A 12893-nucleotide genomic window follows, 5' to 3' on the forward strand; every position below is an offset into this window, starting at 1 on the left:
GCAATATAAGCTGTTTTGGCTGCAGTTGCTTCTGCAGGTGATCAAGGGTAACCTGGCTGACTTTGCACTGAAGCAGTACTCACTAATGCATCATGCTTTGGGGAGGAGAGGCTATCCTACCTAAAAGATTGTAGTAAAGAGTTGAGAGTAGGAGCTTCTCAAACCTTTCTGTCTTGAGATGGCATCTCTTGTCTGTGCTTAGGCAGGATGCTGAAGCACTAAGGCATACAGCAGCTTTGTTCATAGTGCACACTATGAAGGGATTAGTTTGAAGGCAATCATTATTTTTCTGTTGGTGTATAAATGCAAAGGTATCTTTTCTTCATACACAATTTAAGAATGTATCATTTAAGTTACTGACAAATTTTGCAAATTAATTTTTCCTTTGTGTGTAGTAAGTGACAAGTGACAGGTAGTGAGCAACGAAATCCAGTGTTTTCAATGTCATGGATCAGTGTCAGCGTTGGTTTCTGTTGATAAAGGATTCTAAAGCAACCTTTTGTCATATGTAACAAGTGGTTAAGTCTACAAAGAAATGTCATATGCTAGCTGCTGAGTTAGATACCACCTACTGGTAATCCTGGAGCAAATATATAGCTTTAAAGTTGGTAGGTTTCTAAGGACTGTATTTGTGCTTTACTCTCTGTGAGTGGCTCTCCCTAGGACAGTTACGTGCTGTTAGCTCTGCTAACTACTAGGGCAGGATGCATTGCATTAAACTCTTTAACGATAGTAAATTACATACTGGGGAAAAAATAGCGTGTAAAAACCTGTTACTATCCCATTTGAAAGCAGCAGGGAAAACCAAGGTTAGCACCTTTATTATCAGAAAGAGGTGGAACCTCATGTATTTATAAAGGTGTCAAATTCTCATTTTAAAATGTGTTTTGTTGTTTAACATTGTTTTCAGCCACCATTTAGCAAATTTGGTAATTATGATAGATTGAATAGTTTATGCATTTAACTAAAATATGGATAAAGGAAGAATGATTGCCTAAGGAGCTGCTTTGAAGTTACCTTAAAATTTTGTTTGTTTTTAGAAAATGGTAAATTTGAGATGCTAGCCACAAGGAAGAATTGAAGGTGTGGGCAGAGGTGTGCTGGCCGTTCTGCACTACCAAAATGACTACTCCTGCTTGCTTTGTGGCAGCTCTAGCATTTGTCTGACCCTTAACGTGCTGATTCAGTTCACTAATCAAGCAGAAACCTATTCACTTTTTTTTTTCCTTTTCTGTGTTCGTTTTCCAACTACCTGGCAGCTGGGAATGGGAGAAGAAATGAGGGAGCAGTGTAAAGTGAAAGCTTGCTCATCAGTGTCAGTGAGTAGATGAACTCAGCCTCCTTCTCTGACCGTAAAGGAAGAAATAGGCCTATTTCAGGGTAAATATCATATCAAGGAAGAAAAGCAGGAAGAGCAAAGACCACATCATCAGCAGACTGTCTTAGCATTGGACAGCCCTGAGCATTACATGATAAATGCATTTTAATATGCATGGTCTCTGCAAGTCATCAGAACACCCAAAGAGCTTGACTTGTTTCCTCTGCCATAGCAAAATTATTCTTTATGGCAAAAAACTTCCAGCAGTGACAGTTTGGCTAGTCTAGAATAACCCTCAGACAGTTTCTGCTTCCTACTGCTTTGGGCCCAAGGTTTAAGGAAGAGGATGCAGTCTTTCAGCCGGTGTGAAAAAAACATTTGCAATGTGACTTCAGCAATGCTATGTTTAAATGATTTGGCTTTCTAGACTGGTGACATTAAGTTGGGGGGGAGGGAGCAAGAAGGTAGGAGAGGAGGCTGCAGGAAAAAGAATAGTCTGTTAAGCAGAGGTAGTGGCAACTGAATAAACTGAAAGAATAGGATACTTCAAAGCTGTAGAAGAAACACTCAGAAAATACAAAATCAACTGGAACTAATTCCAGCACATTTCACTCTTTATCTGCATCTATCATTTGTAAATCAAAATAAAAGTAGCCTTATTTATGACAATTAAAATTGTTGATGCACTTGAGATATTTTACAGTTTTCACATAGCCATATTGTAGGAATTGTAGCTGTAATTGGCTAAGAGAACAAGGCCGGTAGAAAAATATTCTGTATTTTGTTACACCATCAGATAGAGCTGGAAAAGGCAAACTTCCAGGTGCATCAGCCTTACTTCTCTTTTAACCATGGAATTGGAAGCCTATGAAATTTTGCTGGCAAGCCTTTTGAGGAATAGATGTGCAAAACATAGGTGCAAAAAGAACAAAGGTTGCGATTTGAATCCCTAGAGGTCATCAAGAAAATCTACTTAATGAAGCATTTAGAATTTGAGAAATTTGGAAATTCCCACTTGGGAATGAAAATTACCCCATTCAGAATAAAGTCTACAGAAGAATGTTTTAATAGTGCAATATTTTAGATCTGTAGTAATTTCTACAAGCTGAAACCTGAGAGAAGAATTAATTTGAAACTCAGAGTCAAATAAAAATTATATTTGGAGCATTTGCATTGTGGCATTTTAGCACAAACCAAAACATCATTAACAGGTGAGAATATGGAAAACCGTGATCAGTTAAATGCATATGGGAGAGACTGCAAACATCACAAGAAGATGTTTCTCTGATTTTTCAGAAGATCAATGGACATCAGATACCTATGCAATTTTTAGTTGGATACTGGCACAGAAGTTAATGTGTTGCGGGAAGCAGTTTTGTTAGCAACTGAAATCCATAGATAGGAGGAGATAGTGTAGTAAACTCATATGAAATTATCCCCACAAAAAGAATTTGTGAGTTTAAGTGTATGGGTAAACTGAAAAGACAAACATTATTTCTAATAGCAGCAGAGTAAGAGGACACTTACTAGGTTACAACTGTTTTTAGCGCTTGAAGTCGTATATACAATCAAGCAGAGGAAGACCAAAATTAATGAGGTATAGTTTCAGGATGTCTTCCAAGCAATCAAGTAGAATAGAGAACAAAAGTGAAAATGCCTCACCAGAATCCTGCTATCGGGAGACTTGCACTCTCTGTAAAACCAAAATAAAAGGAGGATCAGTTCTTCCTCGAGAAGGCACAAAGTTCATTGGTTATTATACCGTCAGATATAAGCCCCAAATAGTGAAATATGTGCAGGGAGAACACTTCTGCAGTCTCCAAAGAGAGGGAGAACTAAGTGGAAATGGATAATGTCAGATGCATACCTTTTTATGCTGCCTGTGTTTGTAGGGTTGTGATAGGATCACTCAGAAAAAGCAGTGTACATAGTCAAACAAACATTTAGTATCACCTTTGGGACATACTGTTTCCTCAGACCAATGTTTGTGTTTTATTTAATACCCAGGTGTTTCTCAGAAAACCTATCACATCGTTGATGGGATAGAAAGTACTAAGATTAACATAAATAATATTTTGAGCTGGAAAATCACATGGCATGATTAGAGGCTCTTGAAATAGCAGTCTGCTGGCCTCAAGCTAAACAAACACAAATGTAAATTACGTGTAGGTGAATCCAGATGCTTGGGTGAGCAAATGCACTAAGGTGTGTGTACAAATAAATCGCTGTAAAGTTGAGGCTGTCGTTAATACACTTGCCTAAACAAATGAAAAAGTGTAGGCAAATTCTTGGGTATAGTTTGAGTTTGATGCTGCATCTGAACAAGCTGATCTTTCCCACTGTATAAAGAAGCTAAGTCGAGAAAGTGCACGGATGAATCTACAATGTTGACTTTGTGCAGCAAAGCCCTTCTGCACCCAGCACAGCCTATGTTGTCTGTTATCCCAATCCTCTCTTCTGATGCATAGTGGAGAGTTAACTGGGTGATTGTAATCACAGGTACTAGGAAAATGATTGTCTCCCCAAATAGGGGAGAATCGATGTTTTGACCATGGCACACGTGATTGTTAAAAATATGAAACATTTTAACATTTTAAAAAACTCCCAAACCAGCTTGCCATCAAGCACTTCATATCAGTTTTAAAACTGCTGAAGTGATGGGTTTGAGGAAGTTTGCTCAAGAAACTTAAATTTTAAATTAAAAATGCCTTTTTTAAACAACAAAAAGGATACTGCTTCTTTGTATGAGCCAAAGGTAGCAATTTTGTAATACTCCAAGTCTGAAACACAGAAAGGAACATTTAAGATCTTTTCTAAGGAACTATTTTAAAATGTTGCTCAGCTGCTTCACTCTTTTACACACGAACTAAAAATTATCTATGGATAATGATTTATTAGTTTTCAATGTAATTTTTGTTACTTTAAGCATTTTATGAGCTGCATGTTGTCTGCAGAAGTTTCCATACACAATTAGTTTAAAAAGGTCTATTAACAATCCAAAAATGCTTAATTTATTTCTGCAGTACTCAGATCCAGAGCATTCCAACTATGCATATAGTGGGTTGGGTTTTGTTTTGGTTTGGTTTGTTTTTTTTATGTCCAGCCTCAGACATTAACAGTGTTACGGCTATTGCTGGCAAAGGAGGTGCTAACATCTAGGGAATAAGCTGACAGAGTTCTGCAGTTCTGCAGTCACACTAGTTCACCATTATAGACTTTGTAGGAAAAAAAAAAAAAAGGGCAAGAGTTGACAGTTGCTTAGCACAGTGGTAAGCTTACTGTAGGTGCTGAAGATATCAGAAGGTAAGTATAGTACTTAGAACATGCTTTGACACACTGCCAAATTTGGGGAGCTGGAGGTTTTCACTCTTAACACACTGATTTTATGACTTTCTGTGTGATGGTTATACACAAGCGTATCTTCAGTTAAAATGTGTATATTTCTGGTTATGGCATGTGGCTAATAAAACAGTGAAAGTAACTACACTTTTTCTTAACTCTATCAAACTATATATAATAGTTGCCTGCTTCTGGCAGGTTTATTGGACAGTTTTTAAGAGAAAGCAGGAGCTAACTTAACTGCAGTTCCTTATTCTTTTTATTCCGGGACAGACAGTGGCCATTCTTCATTTGTTCTCTCTCTCTTTAAACAGTAACTATGAGCCAAACTTGGTGCCTGTAGAGTGAAACAGAAAGGACACGGTGGGATAGCCTTTGTGAACGCTAACGCTCTATCTTGCGTTGCGAGACAGAAACTTTCTCTAAATACGCATCTTCCGATGGACCTAAACGAAGATGCTACCGTTTTGCCCTTTACCAATAATTTCTTCTTCAAAGACTTCTTTTAATAACCTGAGCTTTGACACAGCCTCCATGCCAGTGGATGTTGTCACTGTGCTCTTACCTAACGATCAGATTTTTCTTTTTAGTGTGTTGTTCAGGTATTTACCAGAAAGAAATGTGGGTGTGTAGGCAGGACGTGGTTATCACCCGCAATACCTTCTGCAGGCAGCTGGCCTGTGTTCGTCTGAACAGCCAGATTAGTAGCCTGCGTCCAGTCAATGAAGTGCAGGGAATGGGACTCAGCACGTAAGTTAGGTACTAAAAATACACACAGTGAACGTCTTCCTGAGGCTTTCAGATTTTCCCTGGTGCGTTTTATAGAAAGTTCGGTGTCGTACACACTGCTAAATGCTTTGCAGTTAGCTTCATAAGTTCCACCTTAACATCTAACAGGCCATTTCCACAGCATGCTAGCAGTGATTATTATTTATTTCCTGGTAATAGTCTGATAACTGGTTAACTTAGAACCCCTTAGTGATTCTTTGCTGTGAATTTCAGTGGCTATTTCATTTGTAAAACATATGAACAGGCTCTCAGGTAAGAGCAGGAACGTCCTTAAGAACAAATCACCAGCTTAGCAAAGTTGCAGCCCTGCAGCAATAAAATCAGGCAGTAACTTTTTTTACAGAGCAAATGTATCAAGAAGCCATATATGAGAGTGCAGTATACCTGTCTGTGGGGCAGGGTAACTTTGGCCCATGGCCTGTCTAACAAAAATTGCTGCAGAATTCACATAAATTGATTAGCAATATTTGTTTATTGGATTACTCTCAGGTGTCAGAAAGTATGTAGATACAAAATTTAACATATGTCTTCTTGCTGCTTTTACACTCAATTTCTCACACCAGTTTATTGAGTAAATACTCTCTTTGAAAATACCACTTTGAACCCAAGACTTTGCTGGTGAAGACTATCTCATTATTATTTTCTTAAGACTTCTACTCAGATGTGAAGTAGTGTATTCCTATGTTAAATTTATATGCTTGGACTGTGGCATTTTCATCTTACTCTAGTCTTTCTTATGCCATAGATAAAGTTACTGTATCCATTAATTCCCCCTTGTTACACTGTGTTGCATCTTTTTTGATTTCTTGGCTATCTTTCCTCAGAGCATCAGTTTTCATTGATCCTTTTGCTGTGACTAATGCAGTAAAACAGTAGTATCTTTCTTTTGATCTCTGTGGCAAATGCATTTATTTCTGAATGAAACGATAATGTTGTTAACTTCTGTAAAGACTTCCTGACAGAATAATAACTGGGGATGGACAAGCGATTTAGCTCCAATATGACCCTGTGCTGCCTGTCTCACGTCCGCTCGTCCGGGGGGGGGGGGGGGGAGGGGCACGTCCTTTGCCACTGTGGGCCCAGTCCCAAACTGGACCACAGCGGGGATCAGCTGGGAAGCCTAGAACTTGTCTCTAGAATATTTGTCTCTCCATGAACTGGTCTCCTCTCCTCATTAGTAAACAAAGTGGTTTCACCATTTCATCTCATATATAGTTAGCATATTTAAACCAATGTAGTAATGTATGTCAAAGAGTAGGAGATATTGTTATAATTTTAATTACGGCTTAATTGGCACATTCCGTATATTTCTATTGAACTTTTGGGGCTGCCTTTTTCATTGTTTTAAAGATCTTGGATGTTTTAATGCTCACATTCTAAGGTGCGCACGCAGCAGTGATGTTGCTATACTGGAGCATCACTGGCATATGTTGTTTTGCAGATACAATCCAAGAGTCCCTAGATGAGACTTACAAAGCTTCTTAGAATTAAAGTATTGTGCTGTTGATTTGGGTATCATGGTACAGTATTTGCTAAAGCTTTCAACAGACGGCAGACTTAGGAAGGTGGTGTACCTGCAATAAACTCCTGATTCTTTAGCTTTTTGCTTTCATTTGCGAGGTAGAAAGGATATGATCACACAAATCCTTTTATCTGGACTGAACGCTTCATGTTTTGATAAGAACAAAAAAAAGGGGGCATCTCAGAAGCCATGAAATGTTTTAAAGTGTTGTTAGGTATATAACTCATCTTGGTTATTGTAGAAACAGCTTCTCTTCTGTGCCTTTGACATCTTTCTGATCTTAGATTTTGTGTACAACCATTTATTGCTTAAAATTTTAATGACAGTTCAACTGGAAAGAATTAAGTCAACAAGATTTGATTTTATTTTTGAGTGGTGCAGTTGTACTTCTGAGAAGAGAGACTCCAATATAAGTGATCATCTCTCTCCCCAGTACTTACTGGAGGCATTCACTGCACCGTGCCTGAGCTGTTTGGTGCTTGTGCACTGAACTGTACCATGCTCCATTAGAATAACTTTTCTCCTTGTGACACTGTGAGATTTGTATTTATTAATATGGCTGAATAAAACTAATATACAACTGTTTTGTAAAATATAAGAAATAAGCAGTGGGTGTGGTCCCTTTCAAGCTTCAAACGAATAATAATCATATGTTTAAATAATGAACTTTTTTTTTATTATGGGAAAAAACATAGTTTTGCTTTTAATGTTGGCGAGAGTAGTGTGAGCATTGTGTGTACAAAGTATGAACAAATAATGTAAACAATTTTTATGCAGTATCTCTCCTAGATTTTAAAATTTCAGTTTCACGCTATTTCACACTACTTTGCTACAATAATTACTATAATTACCGCCATTACGACAGTTACCTTACCTAATATTGCATAACCTTTTGAGAAGTAACAAGAATATAGAAATTCTCTGCTTCTTGACTTTGTTTGGTTAAACTACATACTTTTGAACATGAATCGTGAAGTGTTTCAAATAGGAATAGCAATGTATCACAAAGTCCACTCAAATAGATTTAACTTCTTAAAAGCGATTGAGCTAGCAGTTTTAAAAGAAATGCATTCTGACCTTCTTTTCTTTCTTGAACTGAGATTTTGTATGCAATTTCTAAGTAATCATTTTTAAGAGAGATGCAAATCTTGGTAAATGAGAGACTCAAAAAACTTTAAACAAGCAGTCATGCAGGAACTTCTCTAGAGAATCAGTTGCAGGATAGGAAGTGCTTCATCTTCAGTTTGCTTATTCAAATCTAGTGTATATTAATAGAAGCTGTTTATTGTTGCTGCGTAGCTGCTGGGTTTTTGAAAAGGCATTCTCAGTCCAAGTTCTAGTGGACAGGTATTCAGGGTGTGAGTCTCCTTGCAGTAAGATGCTTGTGCAATTCTGTTGAATTAGCGGGAGATGTGTCTGGCTGTTGAAGATAGATGCACATGTCTAAATAAATCTAAAAATCTGTTTACACTTTGCTTAAGAGATGTGGCTGTACTACAGTAGTGCTGTGGATTCTGTAATTACTTTTTCTGTGCAGGTTGAAGTTTGTGTGTTCTTTGAATAAACATAGGCTATTGTTCACATGAACTAACAGCATGACACATTTCACATGTAAAAATTTGGATGTGAAAAAATAATCCGTGTTACTGTATGGATGTATTATATTTACTGTAAGCATGGTATAGTGTGGGTAAATGCAGAGCAGCAGTAGGTTTGTTGTTAGCCTAGTGGGCACCTATCCAAATATCATTAAAAATATTGACATTAAGTAATTTGGGTTTTTAATAATATTTAATTAATTACTATTTAAACACCTCTGCTCAGATTGACCTACATGCTCTAGTTTTAAAAGTTCAGTACAGATAACAGATTTGACATGCGTAGTGCATAGTGTTTTCTGAAAGGAAATAGCGTGCAGCTCTAACTTCTGAAATCCTTTGGTTCTAAAAGGAGGAACAAACAAATGCACAATCCTTAATATTGTCTTATTTGTTTTTCAGATTAGCATTGTACGTATATGAATATCTGCTCCATGTAGGAGCACAGAAATCTGCCCAGACATTTTTATCAGAGGTATGTTTTCCCCATCTTTTTTTCTTTTTTCTTCCACAATTTTTAAGTGTGTGCAAGTAAAATGCATGTAAAATAAATGTATGGTGATTTAAAATAAACATCAGTGATGACCTTGAGTATCAGTTTACGTTGCTCAGCGTAGACTTCTGAATCTGCAAAAGCTGGTTTGCCAAGTCATTTTACACGCCGTAGTATAATTACTTTTGCTGTGATTTGTTACCCACTGTTCTCTGATTTGCTGCTACATTGACAAAGATTCCCCCCTGTTTTCTCTAATAAGTACGCATGTTAGAGAATGCAATGATGGTACTCCTTTTTGATGATCTTTAACTTATTGTTGATACCTCCAATTGTGAATAATATACCATGCTAAATATACAGCAGTCTAGTATTTTACATCCCATCATCATGTACTTGCAATTCTTATTCTCTTAACCAGTGCTGATTTCAGTATATATTCTTTCCATTCTTCTAACCACTTCACTTCTTTTCAACTGATGAATCAATTATGAGTATAAGCATTCAGAGACTATTTCTTAAACACTTTTTAACTGCTAGTGGATTTTTTTCCCCATTATACAATAGTAATTATTTTTCATAGTCTTTTAAAGGTTTGTGTACATCTTTTGAAGATTGAAAAAAAAAATCTTTCTTCAGCATTCTGTATTTATTCTGGGATTCAGAAATACCTGTGCGTTAAACATATTGAAGTCTTCTTGGTTTATTATTGTTTTTAATCTTTCTTTGATGTGATTATAATAATTGACGAGTGAGCAGAAGTGAAGGAAAAAAAGGCAAGATGTTATACTTAGAAAATTTGCTGCTTCAACTGATAGTCCTTCAAAAGCTGATAGAATTACTATTCTAGTGATGGCTTTTTGGAGGTGGGAGAGGAGAGGATGAGAACGGAAGGGTTGTTTGTGGTAGCTGTTGTAGAAAATTCACATAACACAGCTAGGCGAAGAAGGTAAAATTGTGGTAGTATCAATTTATGTTCATATTAGAGTGTGTTTTTGATGATTATTTTCTGTCTTGCTAAATCAATGGGAAAATATGAGAGAAAGAAAATCAGAGTATAATCTTGGCTTTTGCAAAACAGCAGTCACTTGTAAATATACATCGTACAAGATTCTTTTTGCTCATTTTGTTTTTATTATACATTTGCAAAATGAACAGTCGGCAGGAGTGTAACTAATGTAACATTTGGATTTCAAAAAACATTCAATACAATGTTTTTGAACTTCGATCTTAAAGGCAATTTAAACTTGGACTGTAGAGAAACTCTCAGATTTGAACTATACTATAATCTGAGACCATATCGAAACCTTCAAAATAGCGATAAATCATAAGATATTGAATTGGTATGAGGTGTCTGTTAGATTTCACATAGAGCTATGAGTGTGTTTGCCCCATCCATGAACAGTGTGTAAAGGCAAATCCTATGCCGATACTATTTGTAAAAGATTGTAAGTTGGAACAAATGGCATTTTTCACTGCCATTATACCAAAGAACCAGGAAAAAATTGCTGTTTGGGCTGAAAGTCATAAAATGAGGTTCAGATTATGAAAGCAGGATGTTAATACAGTTTGGATGAAAAACATTCAAGTTAGTGGTAAAAGCAACAGAAAAGAGCGGTAGTGTCTCATGAAATAGATCAGCCTTTGCATTGTAGTGCTCGTGCAATGCTGGGCTGTAAACCACAAAATAATAGCTTTTACCCCTCCATGCCCCATGTGAATCAGCTGTAGTTGTTAGAAAATGAATATTGGCATACAGGATGAAAATGGGAGAATGGCAGTTGAGAGAAGTGCAAAAGAAAAAAAAAAGTCCAGATCATTATTTTATGAGATTATGAAAATCTGATTTTCCATTTGCCTTTGTACTTTTCTGACTCATTGGTGCTGCGAAGCAATTGCCCCATAGTGGTAGGTTAGTTGTGGGATTACTTCAGGTGTAGGAGATACTCAGGTGGCATAGGAGAAAATCTGTATTGTTTTGGTCACTGCTTGGCTGCCAGGGCTCAGTGCCCTCTCTGCTCTGGCAGTACACAACTGCCAGAACAGCTTGGATTGTATTTATTTATTTAAGATGAAATAGTTCAGAGCATCTGAACTTGTGACATAACTGAAGTTCAGTTCAGAGCAACTGAATTTGTGACATAAAAGAAGTAAGCATATATACCTTTTCTGAGCTGCCTAGCTGTCTGTGATCTACGAAGTGTAAATGACAAAGGTTAAGAGCACTTCCTTAAATTTCTACCAGGAATGGCTAAGAGGAATGGAATGAAATTTAAAAAAAGACAAGTTGGATATCCTGAAATCCCTCCAATATTAGATGACTTGGAGATGCTTGTCTTGAGCATTCCTACATTTTTGTAATGCTCAGTCCAAATTTCATAGAGCTGAATCACAAGCGGGCACGTTCTGGAAGCCCTCTGCTGGGCTGTCTCAGTGACAAGGTTAAGCGTGGTTGAGATGTCTTTGTGGACCTTTCTGAGAACACCCTTTAAAGCTTTGTTTTGCCCTCATCCACTAAAATGTAGGACCACAAATTCAACTAGCCTTTTCCTGAGTCTCTGAATTGCAGAGATCTCTTTAGTTTATTAACTATGTCTGTTGTCTCTCGGTCTGCAAATTACTTCCCTTCAGGAGACATGGGCTGAAGTAATAGATTGAAGTAACTCAACAGCTCTTACATCCCAAAATACACAGTGATCGTATAATTGGCAAAATGCCAAGGAGCCAGCACAATTCGATTTCATGTAAACCACATCATTTTCTTATGAGGACTGAAAAGAGCTGTTCAGATGGGGTACCCAAATTTTTGAAAGGGAAGAAGATGCGCTGCCTCAGAATTTTTTCTGTGAGGTCTAAGCTGCTACGTTTTCCTTAAAATGTTGGTTCCTAGCCCATGTATTTTAATGGTTTACTATCCTGTAAGTTAGGTCACAGCCTTGGAGGAATAAATCCATTAGCTTGGCTGGGCCTAGAAAGTAGGCATTTCCTATTTAATAGATCACCAGTAATGAACTTAATTGATACAGCTGACAATTGGTTTTATATATATATATATATATTTTTTTTTTTTTTTTTAGTAGTGGTTCTCCATAATTCTTTTTAAGTCTATATGGTCAGACAGACTAACATCTACCAGGTGAAACAGAAGTACCTATATTTTGAAAAACAAATAAACCCTCCAAATATCCCATAAACTTCCTAATTCCCTTTACACTCCTTCTTTGGATACTTCTGTGAAGATAAAACGTGTCCCAATAAAAAGGACCAGGGTAAGACCTGTCAATCAGGTAGTTTCCTCATCAAGCCCTGCTTTAAATAGCTTGAATACTCTAACGTGGACATTAGGGGGGCTTTTTACACAAATGGAATTTTTACTCTAACAGAATGATTTTCCAACTTCAGGAACAGTTTTTTGTTCTGACTATGTATTACACCTCTTCTTCAATATGTTGCTTTTCAAACTTCTGAGAAGTACTGTGTGGTGCTGGTGTTTAACACAGGTCCTTCCAGCCCGTTCCTGGGGGATGTGAGGAGAACTCGAACTCAGAGGAGTACGTTCGAAGAGTGTGAAGTACCTTTTTAGTAGCTTTGGCTTGTATTTATATGCTTTCATTCTAATTAAAATTTTTATCTGGCATAGTCAGTTCAGGTGAAAGTTCCACATTTTAAAGGTGCTTTTTATAGTTTAGCTGCTGTTACATAGACCGTGAATACGTGTGGGTTTTTTCTTTGTTTGCTTGTTTTGTTTGTTTTGTTTTTTAAGCTCCATGCAGTCAGTTTTTCTGCCAGTTTTGCTGACAAAAGTGATAGTATCTCTAGTCTAGCTTATCTTTC

At 37.0% G+C, this 12893-nt stretch overlaps 1 protein-coding gene across 4 annotated transcripts in view; it reads left to right on the forward strand.

Moving 5' to 3' along the window:
* The window catches only part of SSBP2 (single stranded DNA binding protein 2), a 188100-nt gene that overhangs the window by 36233 nt on the left and 138974 nt on the right, over positions 1-12893 (forward strand). For 3 of the 4 annotated variants that reach the window (XM_062600326.1, XM_062600325.1, XM_062600324.1), the window contains exon 2: positions 8969-9041. The exons of the other annotated variant lie outside the window; for it this stretch is intronic. In XM_062600326.1, coding sequence (XP_062456310.1) covers positions 8969-9041 — 73 coding nt within the window. The remainder of the gene's footprint in view (positions 1-8968; positions 9042-12893) is intronic. 4 annotated transcript variants of the gene reach the window in all.

Source organism: Rhea pennata, chromosome Z (genome assembly GCF_028389875.1).
Source record: "Rhea pennata isolate bPtePen1 chromosome Z, bPtePen1.pri, whole genome shotgun sequence".
Lineage (NCBI taxonomy): Eukaryota > Metazoa > Chordata > Aves > Rheiformes > Rheidae > Rhea > Rhea pennata.